This window comes from Melospiza georgiana, chromosome 3, assembly GCF_028018845.1.
Source record: "Melospiza georgiana isolate bMelGeo1 chromosome 3, bMelGeo1.pri, whole genome shotgun sequence".
Lineage (NCBI taxonomy): Eukaryota > Metazoa > Chordata > Aves > Passeriformes > Passerellidae > Melospiza > Melospiza georgiana.
The window spans coordinates 55,401,718-55,426,935 of NC_080432.1; the positions used below are offsets into that span (position 1 = coordinate 55,401,718).

Here is a 25,218-nt window from a genome sequence, read left to right on the forward strand (position 1 = left end):
TCTCCTGGGATCAACTGCCTCAGCTCCCCTTCCCTTCCAGGTGGGTCTCTGCCATCACTGGGCAGGGCAGGGCAGGCTCAAACAATCATAGACTTGTTAGGGTTGGAAGGGACCGCTGGAGATTTTCAAGTCCAACCCCATGGCAAGGCAGTCACCTCGAGCAGGTGACACAAGAACACATCCAGGTGGGTTTTGAATGTCTCCAGACAGCTAAAATCCACGACCTCCTCAGTCAGCCTGTTCCATTGCTCTGCCACCTTCAACGTACAGTTCTTCCTCACATTGAGATGGAACTTCTTATGCTTTCAGTTACAGACACTGCTCCTCGCTGTCTCACAGGGCACCACTGAAAAAAGTCTGGCACCATCCTCTTGGCACCTGCCTTTAAGATATTTGCACGCATTAGCGAGGTCCCCTCTGTCTTCTCGGGCGCCATTTCGGCAGGCCCGGGCCCGCTCCCGTCGCTTCCCGGGCCGGGCGGCGGCAGAGGGCGCTGGCCGGGGCGGCGGGAGGAGGCCGCCAGCCGCAGCCTTATCAGCGCGCCGCAGGCCGGGCCGGGCCCGCGCGGTCGCGGGTTCCCTGCCGCCGGCCCATGGGCGGCGGCGGCGGCTCGGAGGCGCCTCCTCCTCCTCCTCCCGCCGCAGACCCGCGCGGCGGGGACCTGCGACCGCAGCAGCACCTCGGGTGCCGCGCCGGCCGCATGGCGGGCTACGCGCCGCGCCTGCCCTGGCTGCTGCCGCTGCTGCGCCGGGCGGCGCCGCCCCCCTGGGCTCGGGCGGCCGCCGGGCTCCGCGCCCCGCCGCTCCCGCCCGGCAGGTGCGGAGCGCACCCCGCGCCGCCGCCGCCGCCGCTGCTGCTGCCGCCGCTGCCGCCGAGATCCCCGTCCTACCGCCGCCGCCTCCTCCCCGCCGCGGCGGGCGGCGCCCCGCGTTCCCTGAGCAGCGCGGCGGGCACGGAGCCGCCGCGGGGGGCTGCGGGTGCTCCGCCGCGCTTCGAGGCTCGCAGGCTGCTCGCCCTGGCGCACCCCGAGCGCCGGAGACTGACAGGTACCGGGGCCGCCCCGGGGCTTTGCCCGAGCGGGAGGGGGCGGCGGGCGCCCCGCCCGGAGGGGCTGCCGGGGCCGGGCTGCGCGGCCGGGCTGCGCCCCCGGAGCGGACGCCGCCGGGGCGAAGGAGAAGGTCGTGCTTCCCTGGAGAACCGGCCCTGCTGGCAGCATCCCAGCACAGCGCGGAGTCTTGGAGCGAGCCTTCAATACATGTGAAAAGCTAAAAGCATACATTCTGTCCCCTCTTGTCACTTTGCCATCTCTTAATCTGTTCGTTTTTGAAGGGAAGGCAAAAGTTTTGGAAGTTAAAAGAACTCGGTTCCGTTTGTTTAATGCCTCTGTGCATGTTCAGCGCTGGCCTCACAATCTCCCTGAGATAAAATTGGGCACAAGACTACATGAAATTAAGTAAAAAGGGGAACCTGATGAGTTTAATTTTTAAAAATAAATTGGAATTCTCGCCCTCAAGAAATTTTTACTTAAAACTTTTGTAAGGTGTTTTGATGTTTTAGTAAGATATCTAGTGCCTGTGCGGTGAAACCAAAACACTGTGGCTGTATAAATAAATTAACACTGATATTTTCAGCATAGTATAAATGAACTTTTCCTGACATTTCTTCTCATGGGTTAAAATGATAATAGCTGTTGGTAAGAAAACAATGTCAAATTATTATATGTTTTGGGTTTTTTAAGGTATCTCTGTTGGCAGACAGTATGTGCACTGTCTCATGAGTGAGAGGCCTGTAGTCCTCTGTAAAAATATAGGTAGTTCCTATGGACTGAGTAAATGGTGTTTGAGAGGTGAGGTAGTTAGACATATAAAGAGGTGGTTTGTGGAATGAAAAATACTTTGCACAAAATTTTATTCACACTGGATATTTACAGAGTTTCATTACATGTTGGTACTATGTAGCCAACATAATTTGGCTCCAAATGAATGTTTATAGATTTTGGGCTACCTGCTGGTTTTACAATGAAGTTTTAAAAGCCTGTGGTTTTCCCATTTAAATTTAATCAAGTAAATAAATCAGTTATTTTAAGGCTGGCTTTTAGGACCCTAGGCTTCTGTAGAACTGAAAATTTAATTTAGTTCACTTTCCTGGGCACTCGCTGCCAGCTTGTTTATCAGAGGCAGGGTTACGTTATGCTTGTTTGTAATTATGTTTTGAAATAGAGAAAAGTATCCTTAGTCTGTGCCCTCTGCTGATGGTTTTATCTAAGTAATCAGCTATCACAGTTGCTAAAAACATGCTAAAAACAAAATGGCTTGAATTAAAGTTTAAAAAATCCCTAACACAACAAGTTGATCATATCAAGTCATGATGATGGAAAAAATATGGAAATGTAATGACTGCTTTTCAGTGTTTAGTTGGTCTTCATTCTGGGAGAGGAGTGAATTTATGTAGCATTCTTCTTTACTGACACCCTGCTTAAGGGAAAATTTTTATTTAAGTTGTAATTAGGTGGGGAGATGGAAAAGCTAACAGGGAAAATGCTTTTGGTCATTATAGAGTGCAGGGATAACAAATATGGGTAAAGTGCATTATAGGTGGTTGTAGGGCAATTGCAGGTACCCATTGTATCTAAAATACGTTAAAATAGTTGCATTTTGTTCCTGTTGCAGCTTTGTACAGAGAAGCTAGTCCTCAAAAACCTAGTATGTCTAGGTTTGCTCCATTCAAAAAAAGGAAGGTTAACGGTTTCACTATATGAAGCAATGAACCAAGGGTAAACCTTTAATTTCCTCTTCGAGTCCATATAGCTGTTAAGCAAATGCTGTGAGATCTCTTCAGAGGTGTTGAGATCTCTTGAGGTGCTGTTCAGTGCTGCAGGAAGGCCGAGTTCTTCCAGGTTTTCTGTATTGTATAGAAGAGGCAGCTGGTAACCTAGGGCTGTAGCAGTACCAGTGTGGAGGGCTGTGTGCCTTTGCTGGCACCCCGCATGGCAGGAGTCAGGACGCTCTGCCTGCTCCTTGTGGCTGTGAGTTGAAATTCACAGTCTCAGAAGGTGAGGTGATGCTGTGAGGACTGTGGAAGAGACTGGGAGCCGAGGAGGATTTATGAGGAAGTTGAGCAAGCCTATCTTCACCCGTCTTGGTGCGCTGGGGAAGTGGTGTCAGCTGACGAGGTGCGGGTCCAGAGGTGAAGGTGACCTGCTCCCCTTGTGACTGGCAGCAGAGGAGAAGGTGCCATCTTGCTCTGTGCAGGACCTCTTCACTGTCCAATGGCTCAGGAAGAAGCGGTGTGCTCTGGCCCAGACTTCCCATGCACTGGCACTCAGCACCTCTTGCAGCAGGAGCTTCTGACCCTCTGGAAGCTCCTAGGAATGAAAATGAATGTATCAAATGTCATCATGTCCAAAAAAAAAAGTATCAGCGTAATATGTTCCGTGTCCAGTTACTTCTACAGTGGGGTAGAGCTATGAATGTATTTTAAATGGGACATGTGTGTTAAATTTTGTTGTTTGCAATTAAAGTGGTAAAAAAAAAAAAGGCCCAAATACTATGGTGGGAATTCACTCTGTTAGTGATCATAGTTTTGTGTAGTGATTAGGAGTTTGTAAATCCTGTAATACCTCCCAGGTTTAATAAAGGAGAGAAGTAGTTGTAGGAATTCCTTGGCCGATCTGGTGTAGTCAGGTAAGGTAAACCTGCATCTTCAGTTAAATTCAGTTCCTGGGGAAGAGGACAGAGCCATTGTTGGAATTATTAAATCCTGCTCTGTGTGTGTGAGACCACAAAAATGCTTTTTCAAAATGATCCATTTTATATCTTCCTGCCTCCTTGTTTCTCCCCGTGAGAATCTGTCTGTTGCACTTTATCCAAACCGCACTCGAAGGAAACAATAGTTGTATTGAATTGTAAAGTAAGCACAAGGAACTCTGAGATTTTTAATCCCATAGCAAAGTGTGCGCCTTCTCTCTATAAAACTCTATGTGCACTGAGTAAGAAGTCTTGTTTTGTGCACACGTCTTCTTTAGAGGTATCCAAGAAATGCCTCTAAGGAAGGCATTATTATCTCAGATATTTTATTTGGTAATTTTTGGCAAGTTTGTAATAGCTGCTTTCCTACAGATTAAAATTTCAATTAAGTTAGGAGAGCACAGTTTTATTCATAATCGGATTTTATTTTACTTTAAAATTACACCAGGTGATGCACTTTGATTTTTTGGAAGGCAATTCTTGTGGTTTTAAAATCGTGATTCCTATATGTATATATATGTAGAGGTAACTTGCTGAGTGTTTTCTCATGTGCAGTCCACCAATAAAATATAGGCTAGGTGCTTTTTGTTGTTTCTCTCCCTAGTTTTTCTTCTGATTTTGTCAATGTTTGGTATGAAATTTACAAAAGGTCCAAGCAGCCTTGCAGCTTTATCACAGAAAGTTTGTTTTTCTGTGTAATTGGTTGTTTATTTTAAACTGGGGGTGAACTGTTAGCGAAGCTACTTAAGTAAGATATTGCAGAAACAGTAGCTGCTTATCACTGTGATCAGTTTGGTGCTTAGACCTTAATTTCCTTGGGAATGTTGTTGCTGCATTATTTGTGTGAACTGTGGATATAGAAGGACTAATAGCTAGGTTTGTCTGACATAAAGACTGTCTTCTATACAGGCTAAATGTGAACAAGTTAAATGCACGATAAAAAAAAAAGAAGCCATACTCTCTCCTCTAAACCTAGAGTTATTCTGTTACTTTCTAGCATTTTGCGAACTGTATTTTTTTTTTCTGAGCACAGTAACACCGTTGTTCTTAACAATGTAAGGAGTATGGTTCTAAAAAGTTCTTGCATAATAATAGATGCAGTGCAGATGTCATGTGTGAATTTACTTTAACAGAAAGAAAACCACACCACTCACACCTAACCTAGAGCTATACAGAACATCATTAAGTGCTCATAATGTACTCTGGAAGAAGATTTTCATCTTGTATTAAGTATTTGTAGAGCTGACTCTTTGCAGGGTTGATACCTTTGCAGGGTTGATACCCAAAAATGTTGTGGTTCAGGATCCACCAAAAGGAAATGAACTTTATTTGACCAACAAATATAAAATTTACCAGTGCATCTTTCTCCTGTAAAACAGCAATTGAAGAGCCAAATCATCCTGAATGCACATTATAATGTGGTAGGTTTTATTCAGCACTCCAAATGCCCTTTTGGAAGGCCAGTCAGTGTTCAGCTTAAAAATTCCCCACATATTAAGTAAAACTGCACAGATAACTGATAAAGGATAGACATTCATTGTTACTGGTAGAAAGATATTCCTCACAAATCCAAAGCTTGTTTCTGACCCACCAGCCCTCCATATTTAAATGAAACCAGGACAGTAGCTAAAAGATTTCAGGAAGTAATACTCATAGCTTATGGAATAGTAAAATCTATCTCCTGTGATCTGTTGCTGGGTTACTATGCCCTGCCAGATCTCATCAATACCTCATTGTTCTGTCTTTCATTCCTGAATGGCTTGGATGATCTTAATTCATCTTTGGTAAAATCCTTATGTATTTGTCTTCAAAACAGCCCCTCACCAAACAGGCTTGCAAGTGTTTTCTCTTCATACACTTCCAGATACTCTAGTGGGTGAGAAGGGTGCTCTGGTAAAAACCAGCAAAATTAGAAACATTCACTGTCTTGGTGTTGTTTTTGTGTGTAGAAAATTAATTTATGATTCTTTGGAGTCAGTCTATGTTCTGAAGAGAGGTTTCTGATAGCTTTGCCTAGTTATTGCTTATAAATATCGTGGGTTATCAGTTGACAACCTCATCCTCTTAGGAAGTTGCAGGTTTGCTTTCAAGAAGCAAGTCATGTTGGCCTTAACAGAGAGTATGTTCATCTTAATAGTGATAAAGGCATCACTTTGTGTAGCAATCTGGATTTCTGTGCAAGTAGACAAGCAAAATGTTTGCTTAATGTTTCCAAGAGGATTGCTCAGCTGCTGCTGCAGCCAGCTTTCTTTGTCATTGCTCCTGTTGCCACTTTGAGGTCCTGGTTTTATAAGTTCCACTGATCTGCCTCACATTTTGTTTACTGTCGTGTCAGAGCCTACCAAAAATTACTTTAAAAAATAAAAGGGTGTGTTGTGGGGTCTTTCTTTGATGTCATTTTCTGGGTAACAGAATAAGCCATGTGAAACTAACACTATAGAGTTTACTCTGGCCTTTTTTTCTATCAGCAACAACCTTCAGTGTCACTGGCGTGTCTTCATATCTGGTTGTTGAACACATTGAACTCCTCCCTTCAGCCAGTTATCACCATGACAGCTCCTTTGAAGGAGGCCATGCAATGAATGTGCGCTGGTTCCTATTTTTTCAACTAGTCAACATTTCAAAAGAAACAAAAAAGAGCAGCCACTTGGCAACTGTGCTATTTTCTACTTGGTCTGCTGGCATATTCAATGTGAGAGTTTTAGTTAGGGAACCCTATTGTACATGTGATTTGTGATTAAATTAATAAAGACATGTATGTTGCTTAGTTCAATAGTTTTCAGTTTGGTTTAGATAGTAGTATTTGCTTTTCATTCAACAGTTAAGGCTGTTGGAAGTAATTACAGTGAAACCTGTGCTAGTTTGAATGAAGAACTGAAGATAAATTCAAGCCACTAGACAGAAACATATGAGGGGTTTAGCTATACAGTCCTCTTCCTTCTGTGAATATTTATATCTGCAGTTCATATGTACTGTTCCATCCATAACTGAGAAATTGTCTGGACTCATGGAGACTGAGCTGGCGTGCAGTACTGTGCTTATAATCAATGCTTTTGTCCATCTCCAGCTGCCTTGGAGACCAACCAGCTTTTCCTGACAGGAAATAACCTGGGTTTTATTGGATTTTTCCCTGCTGCTTCACAGCTTGCATCACCAGTGCTGCCAGGCTGTTAATAAGGTCATTCATTTTTAGCTAATAAGTAATACCCTTATGAGATGTGCCTATGGCATAGATCAATAATTTTGCACCAGAAAGTTTTTCACTTTCTCCTCTGGTTTCTTATAGTTTCTATAGCTTCAAATTAAAGATCCAAATCCTGTATCTTTCACACACTTGCTGGCTGGACTGTAACAAAAGGGAAAGATTGCAAATAAATCTTGGCTAAGAGGGACAGGCTGCAGCTATGCATTTTTTGTACACTGAATTCTTCCTTATAAATACACAGCTCTATTTACAGCTCAAGAACAAACTGAAACAAAGCTTTCCATGTGTGTGAAGGTGGTAAGAGGCATCAAACCATTTGTGTCAGGTGTTAGAAATACTGCTTACAGCAGTGTGCAGCAGGAAGGCTGGCTGCTGTCTTCATCACAGAAGTGATACAAGAAGCTCGGTAGAATGGATCTAAACTTCAGGACTTTTTCAGCACAGTGTATTTTTTGTCTTCAGAGACGTTACTTGCTAGTAGTTTTGCAGCAATCCTATGAATGGTTTCTGTAAGTGTGCAGTTCTTGGAAAATGATGCTATATAAATGTCATTGTTTGTTGTGGTTTTCATATCAAGTTTGTCCAGTTTTCAATTAAGATGTGGTTTTTTCTAGCTCCTAGTCTTCCAAGCTTGGCTTGACTTTTTAAAATTAAACTTTGTTCTTGGCTCAAGAAATTTCTTTGCAGATTTAAGTTCAACAGGCTAAGTTGTGGTCCAGTGTAATTTTCATACTTTGTGATACACCTTCAAAAAGCTATATAGTCTGTTCCATGGCTGATCCTGAACCTGGGATTCAAGAGCTCTGCTCATCAGCAAATGTACTTCTAATCAAGACTTATGCTATTTTCCTTTTAGACCAATAGTAAAGAGTAAAACTAAATGAATGTTTATAAAATTTAAAATTAAAATAAATCCTCAAGTTTATCAGTTAAGAGGAAATCAAATTTGGGGGATATGTTGGTTTCTGTTTTGTTTGGGTTTTTTTCCCCAATAAAATTGCATAGTTCTGAGATCAGATCTTTACTTCAGACCATTGTTACCTCAAAAACAGACAACTGGAAGCTTCCATACAGTGACAAGCATGACTAATAAAACCCAAACCAAACAGGAGTTGAAGGATTGTAAGAATTAGGTAACTGTCAATGTTCTCTAAGGGTGACACCTGTGAAAAGTTAACCTTTTTGGATGATTCTGTTGAAGATTAGACAAGAGAAGCAATTCCAGGACTGTGATTGTATGCAGAGGCTTTTCAGAGTCTTAAAATACGCCTTGCCTAAGTTAATTTATACAGTGGTTTAAAATACCCCTTTCACTGAGTGTCAAAGACTGCTGATTATTTCAATTGGCACTTGCAAGCTTAATAGAAATTTCAAGTGAAAAATCATTTCATTTGTACTATTAACAATCTTGTAAGTTCAGAATAACTTTCCTTTTTCTTGTTGGTTTGCAGCTGCTGTTGGCTTTCTGGCAGTTTCCAGTGTCATTACCATGTCAGCTCCTTTCTTTATGGGGAAAGTTATTGACATTATTTATACAAATCCCAGTGAGGATTTCACGGACAGCCTGACCAGCCTGTGTGCCTTGCTGAGTGGAATCTTTTTATGTGGTGCTGCTGCTAATGCTACACGTGTCTACCTCATGCAGACTGCAGGTAAAAACAGAAGCAAAAGTGGTACTGAGAGTCATCTTGTTTCTTGCAGTCAGGGTATCTAATGATCTTAAACAAATTTTTGGCCATGGCCAAGAGATGATTTTGGAATCAGTGCCTTTTTTTAACCAGAGCAAAGGTAAACTAATAGTGCAAAGATAAGTATGCTGGAATGCTCATTTTTATTTGCTGTTAGGTGAGATCTTAAAGATCTCATCTAACACATCTTACCAGACTCTATTCCCTGTAATGTGCCTTGTTCAGTGCTGTGCAGTCCTGTGATTTTTATATTGTTGGTGTCTATGTAAAGTCTCTTATGTCATGCTTGACTGACTTATGCTTTTGACAGGACAAAGAATTGTGAAACGTTTGAGAGCAACCATGTTCTCCTCTATTGTGAAGCAAGAAACGGCTTTCTTTGACAAGACCAGAACAGGAGAGCTGATAAACCGCTTATCTTCAGATACAGCCCTTTTGGGCCGCTCAGTGACTGAAAACCTTTCCGATGGGCTCAGGGCAGGAGCACAAGCATCTGTGGGGGTTGGAATGATGGTATGGTGGTCTCTTACTTGCTTGACACTACTTGTAGTTTCGCATTTGTTTCAGTTCTATTAGGTGAGTGTGAGTCAGACCTGTAACAATTGTGTGCTCTTGGGTTTGAGTGTATTTCACTGGTTATTTACAACAGATGCAGAGATTATTGCAGTAGGTGATGTGCCTGTAGCCAGCCACTTGATGTTTACTCACAAGCAAAATTTGGAGGATGATGGATTGATATTAGCTACTGTTCCTACCTAAAGTTATCAAGCAAAATGTAGTAGGCAAATTGCTGAATTCCATTCTTACTGAAGATACTAAAATCAGTGATAACATTGGTTGAAGGTAAAATATGGTGTAATGGGCCTGATAGGAAATCATTTAAGTTGGTTGATTCTGGTTAAGCAAAGGCAGCACTGCATATCTAAATAATGCCAAGGATTTTTACAAGTATCAGTCTTCCTGCTTTATCTGTCAGTAAAGAATATGTTTATGTAGGAGCCTTGTTAATGGAGGCTTCCATTAACAAGGGCAGGGCATCAGTCAATATTCCTTGGAGGTCAGTTGGATTACATGAACATCTGACTTCTCTTGAGGGGTTTTTTTTTGGTGGCCTTAATTTTTTTATGCTTATGCATTGGTGTGGTAATTTCTGCTGTCTGCGTGGAGTTAAAAACAGACAGCAAATAGTCTCCTCATAAAAATAAGCATCCATATTGTCATTAGAAACTGTTGAGAGTTTCCACTATGAAACTTTAAAGCTTTAATATTTAGTCACTGATAAGAATGGCTTTCTGTGCTGTCTTACAAAGGGACTCCAAGGCTTTATCTTACCATAGATAAAATGAGATAACTTTATATAATGCATCCTGCTCCAAAATACTGCCATGACACAGTTGTAAGAGGAGTACTATATAAGTTTGCCAAGGAAAGGAAGAAGATATTATTATTAAATAATTATAAAGCCTATCCATTGTGTTGATTTTGAATCTTTCTGGAGATTTTTGTTTTCAATAGAGAAAGCAAGCTGAAATTAAAACACATTACATCTAAAGTCAGTAAATCTTATGAAGAGAACCTCTTTAGGTTCATTAGGAGCAGTGATCATTACAAGTGATAAGTTTTGCAGCAATAAATTAAATACCCTGTTCCACCCTTTCGTGGGTGCTAGGAGTAATGGTGACTCCGTCTGTTTGTTCCTCAGTTACCCAGAAGTACTGTATGGTATTTCTCTACTCAGAGCTTCTGTATTACACCATCTATGTAATAGTTGTGAAAGCACTTTAGAAACTGTGTAATAGCTTATGTCTTTCAGCAGCCCCAAGAGATTTCCTGGTAGGCCTGTTTAGTGGCAGGTTAAGGTGCTTGACTAAGACCACACAGAGAACCAGTGAGAAAGCTAGAAATTAAATCCAGATGGCTTTGTCTATAGTCCTTTGTTCTAACTTCCCAAATGCTGTGAAAGAATGGATATTTTGCCTGGAAAAAAATTAAAACATGATAAATGAAAGCATGGCAGCACTAAATCCCTACTAGTTTTAGAAATGTAGCAAGCGAAATTGCATTTCAGTACTACAGGGATTATTTTTAATCTGAATGCTAAGCTCTGACAATACCTTTTTCTTCTAGTTTTTTGTTTCCCCTAGCCTTGCTGCATTTGTTCTGAGTGTTGTGCCACCCTTGGCTGTCCTGGCTGTGATTTATGGCAGATACTTGCGAAAGCTTACTAAAGTTACTCAAGATTCTCTTGCAGAAGCAACACAGGTAACCTTTCCAGTTAACTTAAAGTTGCTCTAATGTATTGAAGTTAGTATCTCAAAAGTTACAGATCTTCTGAAGACAGTTGTACTGTTAGTTCTGACACCGTGGTTCAGCACCTGAGTAGTATGACAGGTAAATGTCCGTAACACTTATTCACAGATCTCAAAAACAATCATGCTTCCTTTGTCCGTAACAACATAACACAGAGATACTAGGCCTTGAGAATTTGGAAATGTAAGAAATTACAAGGAGCTTAGGCTTTAGCTTTGTGAGAGAAGAATAAAAACAAATCAGCCTATGAAGTCCTGTGGAAGTTGGTACCTGGATTTGGAAACCACTTGGATTATGGTTTTGAGCTTGAAGCTATCTGGAGCATACTAGATGAATGCTTCCTTTGCTAGCAATTCCATCTCTGAAGTGCATCCCTGGTGCTTGATCTTACTGTCAGCTCTTAAATGTTTATGGGGCCTGTTTCTTAAACATTTTCCTCAAAGGCTTAGCATGGGGAAACATTATTATAAAGCATGGAAATATAATTAGGAAAGCTGTAGTTAAAATAGTCACAGTTGCCAGCTGTTATAAACTTGGGATGTCCTTTGTAGAATTGCCTAAAAGGAACATTAGCCCTCTTCCGTTTGTCTTCTTCAGACTGTGTTGGTGGGAAGCTTGTGCCTTTGTAAACCAGGTGTGGGACTTCAAATGAGCAAGCAATTGTTGTGTTCCATTCAAATTTTCAGGTTGAATGGGAGATGAAAGAAGGAAAATTATTTTTTGTATTATACTTTTACTTACAAAAGGGGAACTTGTTTTTTCTAAGACCATCACAATGTCCATTAACAACTTAGTGTAAGTGGATACAATTGAGGTATTTTAGAATTAATACTTTGCTGTTTAGAAGTTAAAATACTAAGTTGAAATGAGACATTCCTAGTTGGGCTAAATTAATTCCCAGCATTGCTTTGATCAAGTGAGTGGAATTGTTTTAGGAAATAACTGCAGGCTTTTTTGCATGACTTAGTATGGAACAGATACTCTTTATTTTTTCCCTTCCCACATTGTTATTACATATTGTGAATAGTAACTTCCCTATGGGTGTTGTTCACACCAAATTTTTTAACCCTACTTTTATATTTTTCTGTCTCTGCTAGCACTTAAGACAATCTTGAGGATTGTTTTTAAAAGTGCCTAGGCATGCAGTTTGTTTTTAACTTAATAGAATTTAAAAAATGGGGTTTGGGGTGGGGAGAGGAAGGCATGAGAAATTTTCCAGTGCTATCCAAAGATATGTAGATCAGTGAAGTGATATTGGTTTAACTTTCAGATGATCTGTAATGTGAGCATTTCAAATTGTGTGTCTCTGTGGATCTGTTTTGTGCTTTGCTTCAATGCAGTTAGCTGAAGAGCGTATTGGAAACATCAGAACAGTTCGAGCTTTTGGGCAAGAAATGGCTGAAATGGAGAAGTATACAAATAAAGTTGATTATGTGCTACAGCTGGCTAGAAAAGAGGCTCTAGCTCGGGCAGGCTTCTTTGGAGCTGTAAGTATATTTAATGAAGTACGCCAACTATGTTATGCAAAGTGTCAATTATTTTAAAACTCCCTATGATATTTAAAAATCTGCAAGTAAATGATTGAGAATAAATTGGACATATAAAACTGTGGGAAGACTGGACTTAAATAAGCCTAAATTGCTGCGAAACTGCATCTCAAGATAAAACAGTATGATAAAGTCACTCTAAGCCTCAATTTCTGCACCACACCCCATAGCAGGGGACTACTTATCTGAGGCCACACCTTCTATTCAAGGAATGAAACAAGTGGAGACCTTCCCCTACCCTTAGCATTTAGAGGTTTGGTTTCCCAGTGAGAGGAGCATCAATCATAGGAAGGTGGGGAGTGCACAGGTAGGGGAGGAAGGCTTGGATTTTTCCATAACTGTTTGTGTAATTGAATTCTAAAACTGGAACATAATTCCAGACTATCAATTCTTCCTTGGTAATGATGGTTGAGAATAATGTTTAGTGTTCCTTTCCACCATGGAGGAAAAAAAAAGCCAAAAAAGAGCTGCTTGCTTTTTGACCACTTGTTGGATAGCACAGTGCCATGGATGTCTGTCTGGCTGTTGGCTGCTTTACATTAGAATTGTTGAATTTACCTCAGTCTTCCAAAAGTCTAGATACCTATAGTGTGAGAGTTCTTTTCATTACAAGGAAAGTTCTGAAACAGCATTTTAGAGGATGAAATGTATGTGACAAAATCTGCCTTTTCCTTTTTCCTTAGACTGGCCTTTCTGGAAACTTGATTGTCCTCTCAGTGTTATACAAAGGAGGATTACTAATGGGCAGTGCCTACATGACAGTTGGTGAACTCTCATCTTTCCTAATGTATGCTTTCTGGGTTGGCATAAGCATTGGAGGTATGGAATGGGAAATTAGATTTTCTTCATGTAAAGGCATTATAGTCATTATAGCGGTGGGAGGGAAGTAGCTCTTAAAAAGTCTTCCAAAGGAACTTCTCAAGAAATTATTCTTTTTTTCTGAAGAGTTAATGAAAGTAATAATCTGTAACTTAATATAAGCCTTCTTTTTCCCCAAAAGAAAGGTTGGGTTTTTTTTCAATATGTGCATGTGACAGTATATATTACTTTAATTTTCTTAAAGTCTAAATTAAGATACTTGCTGTATTGTGTAAAGCAATAAAATATTTGGGTCTATGTTAAGCATACTATGTTTAGAAAGGCATGTAACATTTAGCTGTAATTCAGTATAGAGTGTCCTCAACTGGAAGAGTAAAAAAAGTGCCAGCAGAATACTGCACTCAGTGCTAACCTTCTGGCTTTCCTTACTCACTGACTCCTGGAAGCCCACACTCTGTAATCTACTGGCCCAGCAACAAGCTGTTCATCTTTTTGTCAGAGCTGTCTTCATGGCTGCATACAGGCAAAAATGATGATAAGTTGCTCAGAAGCTCTACAATTTACTGGAAGCATTCTTCTTTAAAATGAGCCTGTTCATTCTGATAGACTAGGAGGGCAATGCAGCTTTTTCTTTTTTAAGACCAGGCCTGATATCACAGGGAGCACAAAGATGTGTTTGAGGGCAAAATTTAACAAACCTGCTTCCTTGTATATCAAATTCCAGTGGCACCCATTCCAACTACCAGCCCCCTTTCTTCTCTGCTTAAATCATTGAAGTTTGGTCAATGGAGAGATACCTGACACTTTGAAAACATGGGGCAAGCTAATATTAAATAAATGAAGACTAGAAGCACTGCTAAAAGTATCATTGAATTAACTTTCATTTGCTATAGAAACATATTTTTAAATTCTAGGTCAGATTATTGTAGAATGTAGTTCTGCACAGAGCTCATTCTCATGGGGACTCTGAAGCAGAGGTGCCTTGCCACAAGAGGCCTGCCTTCCTAGATGCCTACAAGGCATATAAATCTTCCAAGGGCTGAGTCTGCTCTGTATATGTCATCAATGCATATAGGAGTCAATGCAACAACTGTGAAGTTCACTTTGCTCCTCTTTGTTGTAAGTTTGCTGTGTTTTCTTCCAAACACAGAACATGGGTTATGAAAAATAAAAATGTTTTCTAATTTGTGTTTGCTGTCCATATTATATAATGTTTTGTTTATGAGTGGTTGTGGATTTGCAAACCTCAGTGTTTGAGTTCAAAGTTGCTCTGTGAAGCTTATGCCTTCCCCTGCCATGCCCTGCTCTAGGATGTGATTCTGTGGCTCTTTTTTCCAAGCAGACAGCTTCTCACCATGGCTCTAGTGTTGCAAACTTTCAGATAGTCCTCAGCAGCAGCATGATGAAACATCCTGCCTACACTTACAGACTTGTGACCTTAAGCTGAGCTTCTTGCTCTGCAAAAGTAAACCAGTAAATCCATTATATATATATTTAGATTTACATATTTTTATTTGCACCTTCATTTTTCTGCCCTCCTGAAATAATTCTTAAGCACTTTCCAGGACTTCAAAGGTCATGAAATCGGTGTCTTTCTTTTGAAAGGCACACAAAAATTTAAGAAATTGGACATCTTATATCTATGTACTACTCCATTTTTAGTTCTGTTTTTGTTTCTCTGTTTATGTCAGCTGGAAAGCCCTTCAACCAAGCCACTTTCAAGATAATTCATACATCTGCTAAGAAGTGGAACCCAGAACTATGTGCAGGCTTCGTTCTTAGCTTTTGCTTTCTCCAGTACTGTTTGAAGTATTCTGGCATGGGAGATACATTTCTTTCCATTGTCCACTCTCCACACACCTTCTCAAGCATCACTTCAGCCCTGGATTTTGTGCCCCCTCTCTGCTGCAGCTGACTCAGCCAGGCTACCCTGTATTAATGTAAACTTATCTGACAAAGAAGAGCATTCAGAATGCTCTGTTCTGCTGAATGATCTGGGAATATGGCTGGTAGAATGCAAAGCCATTTTCCTAAAGTTGGATGCTGTTCTTCCTGACAGGTGAATGGGAAAGGCTGTAGTGTATACACATAAGCTGGAGTGTATTAACATTTTCTTTTCTTCTGAGTGATTTGTTTTACAGATACAAAGAAGAATGGTGAATAAGGGTTATTGGCAGCTCTCAAATGAGACTAGATAGGATTTAACACTTTTAACAGTTTGTTGAAATAAAAATTCTCTACACATCTGATCCTTCAATGCTGCTGCTGAAAAGTATAATGCTATTTTTATCTCTTCTATGTCTTCCATTGCATATGGATACATAATACTGTTCTGCTTTCTGTTTAGGTCTAAGTTCCTTTTATTCTGAGCTTATGAAAGGACTAGGTGCTGGTGGACGTCTTTGGGAACTTATTGAAAGGAAGCCCCAACTTCCATTTAATGGTAGGTTCTTGGTTTGTTACTGTTTAAAGGTTGATTTTGTCTCATAGGTCAGCAATACTTTAGAAAGGTGTGTGTAACACTTAAAGGTAGTACTGACTTAGATAATTTTCAAAGAAACTAAATATAGTCATAATCATCCTTCTGATTTTACCTAAGTACGAAACAGATGCTGAAAAATTTCTTTAATAAAAAATTTTTGAGGCCAAAAGGTTAGCTTAATTAATTACTTTTGGTTTAATTATTTTTTATTTATTTAATTCAGAATATGATTTTGAATCATATTACTTTCTAATTTATGTGACTGAGGACACGGTCATTTCTAGCTTTTTGGAATTTGTTGATGTCATCACTACTTCCTCTTGATTCAGCTTTAGAGCGAAAAGAGTGGAAAGAAGAAAAAGGAGAGGAGGGAGGAGCTCTTTGAGATGGCTGTATCTCATATTTTCACTGAACAGTTTACCATGCTCGTCTCTAATGGCTCAGAAATGATCAGAGCTTTCAAAACCAGGTGGTTTTCATTAAGAGTATTGCAAGCTTAAACATTTCATACTGATCCAGTGAAAATCAGCCCATAGTAAGACATGTTGATGTGAGTCCTAACTTTCAAACACACAATTTGAGGCCTTTCAGCAGCACATACTAAACTGAATTTTTGATCTGCCATAGGAATCAGGGACTGAGGCATGACTGGGGAATAAAAGTAAAGGGTAGGGCTGATAGGGGGACTTCTGCTTCTTGGAATAGTATGGATGTGTAGCTACAGCAGGTGTTGCTTATGGAGTGATTTGCACATTTCTCCTTGCAGTAATACTACCCACATTTCTTCTTCATTTGAGGGGGCAAGATTTTATTTTTGTAGAACTCTGGTTGTTGTTGATGACAGCAGATATCTTGGGAACAAAGAATAATGTCTTTTTTCTTGTGTCTAGAATCCAAACAAGAGACAAGTACATAGCTTTTAGATATTATTACAGTGATGTATAGAGGAAGGACTTGTGGTAGCAGACTTCCTGTATTGCAGTACATTCAGTGTTTCAGGCCATGGATAGAGTGTGCAATAACTGCAACTGAGACTTAAGATAAGTGATTACTTGATGCTGTGGTAATAAGGATTATGCTGCTAAAACAGGATTTAGCAAACACATTTATTTTCTGAAAAGGAGGTTTACAGGCTACTGTGGAAACATTATGGTGTGTATGTCCATTGGTTAAAGTCAAGGAAGGAATCTGGAATTGCATGCTTTTGCCTTTTCCATTCCAATGATACTATCATTAAACTGCAAGCCTGGAGAAGAAATGGAAACCTGGAAAGAAAGAGCAGAACTAGTGAAATCTTGATTGCTACCGATGGGTGTCTTTGTTTCCTATCCACAGTTACTGTTTAACCAAACATTGGCATATGCTACCCCATGCTATGGCTGGTTGGGAGTTACTTGTGTGCTGCATCTGAAAAGAATTAAGGGTTTGAGCTGTGCTTCTCCAGTGCAAATAAACATGACTCGGGTATTGCTCTAGTACTGCCAGTTTTTACAAAGTTGGTGGGAACTTCATCTTTTGGGAATGCAGCCCCACTTGTCCAATTAATTTGCTTTGTATGGATGTGTGTCACTGGGTTTTAACAGGGCTTGAAGAAATTTTGTTTCTTTGTCTTAACTATTTATCAGCTTTTTCTAATAATGATATTAAGAAACTTGTTTAAGTCAAATGCTGTGTTCCAGAAAGAAGCTGGTTTTATTTAACTTTGGTAGTTGTTAATTCATGGTGGTTTCATTGATGGAAAATTTCACAAACTGAAATTTTCATTTTAGTGAGCTGTTGCCCAAGAGTTAGACCTCTGATTGGTATTTGAATTTATTAAGTATTCTTTCCACTGAAAGGAGAAAATAAAACTAAAAATTGTCTGTTAGTGCAACAAACGTAGCAGCAGCTTAATTCCAGTGACAGGAACTGCTCTTATTCAGAGGGGGCTGCTTCAGGTGACTTTTGTGGCTCGGTGAAAGGGCAATAAATGATTTGCAATGTTTATCTTTTTGTGTTCTGTGGCAACGGGACTTTGGCCTTCACCAATGCCTTTTTATTTCATTGCTCCTAATTGACAAAGCTTTAATTGTTTACAGTATGTTCACTAATTCAGATAATTCTATGAGAAGTGATTGGTGTTAGTGGTTAGGTATTAGCAAGATGCAAATTCTCCCTCTTGCTGGAGGTAGCCTACAGGTTCCATGCTGGCGAGCAACCTGAAATTGCATTCAGGAATGATTGGTATACCACACTGATTCACTCATAGCTGAAATATAACCACTGTGGTCCTGAATTGTGGCTTGCAGTTATCCATAGATTGAATGTGGAAATAGATGCTTCTATTGAGTGTCTGTAAAGCAAGTTCTAGAAGGGCTGAGCTAATTTTTGTTTCTGTTCACATTTCTGTATTTTATTCTTTGTTATATAGAGGGAATCACATTAGACAAAGATGTATTCAGAGGTGCTTTGGAATTCAAAGATGTTGAATTTGCATATCCAACACGTCCAGAAGTATCCATTTTCAAAGATTTCAGCCTTTCCATTCCAGCTGGCTCTGTTATGGCTCTCGTTGGCCCAAGTGGTACAGGGAAATCAACGATTGTATCCCTTCTGCTGCGGCTGTATGATCCTATCTCAGGTATGGTTTGTGTATAACTCTCATTTGGAACAGTTCATGCTTTGCATCTCAGATAAACCTTATAAACAGCTGGGGTTCCTGTGCTTGAGCTCCATGTCTCCTTCTGGGGTGTATGGTTACCTTGTGGTGGTGCCTGCATAGCTTTGCATTTCTGACCCACCAGTAGAGTGTGTGATTCCCCAGGGGTTGTCATTCTCAGCTGTTCCTTCAGACTCTTTCAGTATGTGTCAAACACGCTTGACTTCACTGTTTCCTAACTTAAGGTACTATCACCGTTGATGGCTTTGATATCCGTCAGTTAAATCCACTGTGGTTCAGGACAAAGATTGGAACAGTAAGTCAGGTAAGGAAGAAAAAGAAATCCAAGTGGATGAAATTTTGTGATCAACTACCTTTTCCTCACTTTCCTTCTTTTTTAAAAAGACATAATCTTGCTTCTCCATGAAATCCCTCCATCTCACCATAACTGCTGTTGCACATGTTTTGTTCTAAAAATAAGTATTTAGAGCCAGTTCCAGTATTCAATAGTCTGTTTTTACATAACCACAGAGATCCAAAATGTTAGTATAGAAGAAAAGTGTGCAGGTGGAGACTGGAAAGTAAATTGCTGTAAATTGTGTAGGTATGACCAACCTAATGCTTGCTATAATTTGTTGAAGAAAGTAACAAAAATCTTAACACTTAATTACCTTTTCTATTGATAAAAGTCACACAATCATATTTTACACAGCCATTTAAAAAATTGACCTTCTGTGCTCTGAATAGTTTCCAGGAAACCACAATCTCCATTAGGAAAGCATGAAAATACAGCACAGGTAGCACTTACTTACTTTTATAGTAAGTATCACCTTCCTAGCAACCTCCAGACTCTGGAAGTCAATGCTGTCTTAAAAATAAACTATTTCATCAATTAAAATGTTCATTCCCTCGTCTCCCCAGATACTTCACAGTGCAATTAACTGTTAGGTTGATGTTCTGGTTAAAAGCATAAGAGTAACTGAGTATTTGTTGCATTTCAAAACAATTTCCTTATGTAATAACGCCACCAAAAGCTTTTCTGCAAAAATTATTTTCTTGAAATAATCTATTCCATTTAAATAACCAGTAGGAGGTCAATACTGGTATTCAAAGAACATGACTTTACTTTTTAAACAGAGCTCACTTACCTTATTTTAGACATTTTCCCATTGTACATCACTTGTCCTATCACAGTTCTCTGTTGCAAGCTTGAATACAAATTAAATGCACATAATGCCATAGAATCTGTGTAGAGATTAAGAAAAGAATCATCATTGTTGCAAATCACAGAATAGTTTGGGTTGGAAGGGACCTTTAAATGTCGTCTAATCCAATCCCCCTGCATTGAGGAGGCACAACTAGATGTGGTTGGTCAGAGCCCCATGCTTGAGTGAGCCTGACTTGGAATGTTTCCAAGGATGGAGCATCCACTACCTCTCTGGGAAACCTCTTCCAGTGTTTCACCACCTGCATTGTAAAAAAGTCTTCCTTATATCTAATCTAAACCAACTCACCTTTAGTTTAAAACCCCATGACAACAGGCCCTGCTAAAAAGTGTTTCCATTTTTCTTAGAGCCCCCACTTTAAGTCCTGTAACACAACCATCAGGTCCCTATGGAGCCTTTTCTTCTCCAGGCTGAACAGCCCCATCTCTCTCAGCCTCCCCTCACAGGATAGGTGCTCTATCCCTTCCATTGTGATGATATGAGGCAAAATACAAAGGAAGGGCTTTTGATGTTTGAATGCATAGCTCTTCCTAAGCTCTTCCTAAAATATTAGGAATTGATAGTTATGTTTTGTCAGTTAAAAAAGCAACTTAATTTTTAATTGGTTTTCACTGTCCACGTTGGTGTTAGGGGAGGAGGTTTTTTATTAGTCTTTTATTCAATGAACTCTAGCTTATGTATTATTTTTATGGATATTGTAGGTGGAGTCTTGTAAGTGGGATTTATGTTGTCTGACATGCTAGATAACACATGCACACAATTACAGATCTACCATACCAGTTATGTGTTTGCATTTGTCAGGAACCAATTCTCTTCTCCTGTTCTATTGCTGAAAATATTGCCTATGGTGCAGAGGATCCTTCTACTGTGACTGCAGAGGAGATTCAGAAAGTTGCTGAAATAGCAAATGCTGCTAATTTTATCAGAGATTTTCCAAAAGGGTTTGACACTGTAGTTGGAGAAAAAGGAGTTTTGCTTTCAGGTACGTCTTTATTTTGCTTATTTTAAAAATCTTGATGCTACTGAGTGATGTAAAAATTCTGTCATTTTTTGTTACTATTTTTTTCTCCAAGCTGTGGCCTGCCATAAGTATTAAGAGAACCCACCCTTCATTCCCCACTAAAGTACATGGACCTAATTCTGCTCAGCCCAGGCATTCAGTTAAAATTACCTGACATCTGTTTTCCTGTTTCAATTTACTGATTATTTTTCCCCAGGTGGACAGAAGCAGCGAATTGCAATTGCTCGAGCTCTGCTCAAGGTAAGCCAGCACCCAAATAACTATTTAATTACTTCTTGGGTGGAAGTAGGAGGGATTAACAAGGATGAGGTATTTCAATGGGAGAGGCAGGAAAATATTTTGAAAAGGGAAAACTGTATCTTTTATGTTAATGAAGGGCTGAGTGACTTAATTAATGACAACTTACTTAATGTCAGTGCTTCTCCCTATATTTTAGCCATGTTTTTTGAAAGACTGATGTTAAATCATTGTAAAATGGTCCATTTCCATAAGATGAGGTCAAGGATGAAGGAAGACTTTAAGAATGTGATGCTATTAAACACATATATGACATGACTCTGTTCAGATCTCTGTCATTCATGGGTTAATTTTTCTGGGTTGCAGTTTACTAGGACTTCAGATGCCTTGTCTTAGCTTTGAGGGGAGATGGCCTGGATTTGGACCAAGGTGATATTTCAGGCAGAATGTAGTGTCATGTTTTTCTTGGAAGATTAGTGTGGGCCTAGCTTCAGGGCAGGCTCTGTGCTGCACAAATTTAAGGGGGCATCTGAGGATCAGAACAACAGACAGTTTGGTTCAGGGACAGCCACAGGGGCTTGCAAGGAGGCAGTTTGGTGCTGATGCTCAGCTGGAAGTTTTGATCCTTGCTGAACACAGTTTACATTCATGTTAAGCCACACAGGTGTCTGTAGCATCCGGGCATGCCCAGTTCTGCTAGATTAATAGGAATTTCATTACACATGTTCTCTTTTACCACTGATGCTGAGAAGCTGATTCTATTTCAAGCCATGCATTTTATATGGTTCATGGGATTAAAGACTTAATGTTGTGGAAGTAAAAAGGTTATAAAAAATAAATGAGTAGTTGATAAACTGGGATATTTGAGGGTGTAGTGAAGTCCTATCTGTCCCAGATAAAGAGTAAAGCTTTAACTCTCAACTTTATCAAGGAAGTTTGGTTATTTTCTGTAATTCAGTAGTGAATTCTTCTAAGGGATTTGAGTGCTGGCAATTTTATTTTTTTTATAATCTAACTGGGAGAAGTTCTTAAATGCTAGTTCTTAAGTACTATGTGTTTTACCTGTGAGTGAAATACTCCTTGTTGGTAGGGCTTGGTTACTTTCAGTTACTAAGACAGTTTTATATAGCAGACTGATTGCAAGTAGAGGGTAGCTGAGCCTCTGTGAAAGAGCCACATAACAATGTAGAACTTTTGACCACAGTGCTGCCAAGAATGCCTTAAAAATCATCTCCCCTCTTCAGTTTGTATCTTTCAAATGGTTGTCCAGGAATAGTATTCTGCTGTTTGAGTTTGGAAAATTTGAAAATGGAGGAGTATTGGTTCCGTTTTGTCCTCTTAGCATTTAGATTTCTTAGAAGTAATGCTTTGAGTGACACTTTTGATGAAGTAGGTACTCTTACTTGGACTTTTAAGCTATATGAATCCTCTTCTCTATTGACATAAATATTCAGATCTTGTTTAATTGTTATTATAACCAATTTTACTTTCTTTTTCAGAATCCTAAAATTCTTCTGTTAGATGAAGCAACAAGGTAAGAAGAAAAAGAAACTTAAAAATTATGTACCTGTAAAACTCAGATTTGGGAATTGTTCCCTGTTTTCTTTCCCTCTTCTTTTCTTTCCTTTTTCTTTTCTTTCCCTTTTTGTTTATTTTCTTTAATTTTCTTTTCTCATTATACATTATCTAGCCCCTTATTGCTCTCTAGTCACAAAAAAGAATGTGCCTTCTAGAATGTGTGACTTGTTTAGGAAACCTATAATAAAAAGTGTTTATGCAAAGCAGAAAGGATTGCTGGTACATTGTGATTTTTCATGGAGCTACATTCATAATATGTAACATGACTTTGAAACATCTGCTTAAGGCTTTTTGGGATCTTTAGTTTAAACTTAGATCCTCGTGTAAAAGAAATAGGATTATTGTGCAGTGTAACTGATTTTTTTTCCACCTACTTACTTTGGTGTTATTTCTCAATGCTTATTTTTGCATATGAGAATATGTCATGCCTATAACTTGGAAGTGAGCACTGAGCATGTTCATTAAACTTTCCTGCAGTTGCAGTGGTTCATCTTCACCACAAATAGAGAGGGTTTGCAGTTTTGGCAAAATAAGCCTCATGCATACAAAACCAACCTGCCTTACAATAACAAATCTCCTCCTCTCTCCCATCCCCACCCCATTTGTTGCTAGTGCTCTGGATGCTGAAAATGAGTATCTGGTGCAAGAAGCTCTGGACCGGCTGATGGAAGGGAGGACAGTCCTAATCATTGCTCACCGTCTGTCTACTATTCAAAATGCTGATTTCGTTGCAGTCCTTGGCCAGGGTAAAATTCTGGAATGTGGGAAACATGAGGAACTACTTGCAAATCCAAATGGACTTTTCAGGAAACTAATGCAGAAACAAGCTTTTCTTCAGAATAATGATACTTTTGCATTGGATTTACAATCCAGAGGAAAGGATATATTAAAAGAAAATGTATGAGACAATGTATGAATAATTACAAACTTCAAAGACTATAACTTATGTTTCAGTTATGTAAAGTAAATGTTATATTTTTCCAAAATGTACAAAATATTCTTTTGAAACTTAAATGTGTTTAAACTTTTTATTGAAAGCTTTTTAATAACTATTGTAACTTTTAAATATATCTGTCACACTGAGATAATTTCAGGGTATAGATTTTTCTGCTTGTGTTATTTTGAGGCTGTCTAGAATCTTGTTTCCTGTAATGCTCTATATGAAGATGTGTTCCATTCTCAAGTAAGTTCAGTATTTTAAAGGTAATTAAATGACAATCTTATCATTTTCATATCATTGTCTCTCTCATTCCCAGGAACTTTCATGTTTTGTGCTTGTCATTAGTCTTAAAATGCTGGAATTCAAAAATGCATGACACTAACACACTCTGAAAGTTCTGTCTGACTTCCACTACACAGTCCTTCCAGTTACTGTTTGTTCTGAAATGTGATTATGTGTTCTGAACTTGACTATGATCTCCATCTACAGTTCCTGTAGAGAATTACATATAAGACACATTTTAGAGAGTATGAAAGCACAAGTTGGAGGAAAGTTCTTTAATAAAACAAAATGGAAAAAAAGGCAACCAAACAAAAAAACTGACTTTACAAAAGCACAAAGGAAGTGTATTACTATATGAAGTCACATAGGAAAATCGAAAATTTGCATGTGTTTTCTTCTCTTTTCTATCTTCCCATTTCTTTAGTTTCACTTCCTTTCTAAGATGACATCCACATATGTTTTTGTCCTTTTTAAAGGCATATGTAAGTTTTGTATTGTTAATTAAAATTTCAGTGATAGAAATCATGAGTTTTGCCTAACTACTCTATTAGAAACAACCAGTAAACAACCTTCTCAAGGACAACTAGTAAAATAGCAGCATTACATTAATTTGAATAACTGCAGGGGGATATGTTTGGCAGTGAAAAGTTTGCCTCATGTTTCTGATTGAAGAGTCTCTTTCAATAGAATCTCTGGAGATGCAAAACCCCACAAGGAGATTTTACAAAGCTAGAAACTTCAGGTCACATTAAAACTCATCCATGCTAGGAAACCTTGTGGCTGGAAGACCTTATTGGCAATACCTGAAATACCTAGTGCTGGGCAAGCTTAAAATGTTAGTGCCATTAATGGCACCTTGTGGAATATAGTGAAAGTATTAGAGAATAAAAATAAAATGACATCCAGATGTGATTGTATCTTCAGATAAAATTTTCCTAGAAGCATATGTTGTACTAAAGATATGCAAAAACTGTTTGTGACCCAATGTTTAATTTCAATGTTGACTATTAGTTAATGTATTTAGAGGGGTTTGCATCTGTAATCCTCACTCATGTAATTTCTCCTTACGTGAGATCCAACGAGCCCCTTTATCCCTGTATTTACACAGGTTACAGGAATTACTTGCAGCTGAACTGAATGAGTGTTTCATGTCTTGTCCTCATTGGTTGTCCTGGCAGGTATTGCAGCTGATAAAGAAGTGGAAAAGCTACACAAAAGCTCTAGTTCACCAAAAGGCAAATGTTCGTCGTAGCAGGTACATTGGTTAGCAGACTTTATTTGAGTTGGAACCATCAAAAAACTTCTTGGGATATTTATGGGACAGTCAAGAACTGGTTAAGTCTCTAACTGGTATGAGTACAAATTATTTCTGTGTAGCAAATGAGATTTGAATGTTGAATTGTGTCCCTCTCCTGAAGATGGAGCTCTTACAGGGCTGTCATCTTGAATTTTCTTCCAGATTTTTCTGTATTTGCTTATTTGTGTATTTCCTAGTTTGT

At 39.3% G+C, this 25,218-nt stretch overlaps 1 protein-coding gene across 1 annotated transcript; it reads left to right on the top strand.

Annotated features, from left to right (window-relative positions):
- Positions 1-700: 700 nt before the first annotated feature.
- ABCB10 (ATP binding cassette subfamily B member 10) lies at positions 701-23,729 on the top strand. Its single transcript, XM_058020277.1, has 13 exons — positions 701-1,046; positions 8,403-8,603; positions 8,950-9,152; positions 10,767-10,901; positions 12,290-12,436; positions 13,180-13,315; positions 15,663-15,758; positions 18,208-18,417; positions 18,681-18,760; positions 20,463-20,643; positions 20,879-20,922; positions 22,419-22,453; positions 23,110-23,729. The coding sequence occupies exons 1-13, from the start codon at positions 701-703 to the stop codon at positions 23,399-23,401; spliced, it is 2,106 nt and encodes a 701-aa protein (XP_057876260.1). The 3' UTR covers positions 23,402-23,729.
- The last annotated feature ends 1,489 nt before the right edge of the window (positions 23,730-25,218 follow it).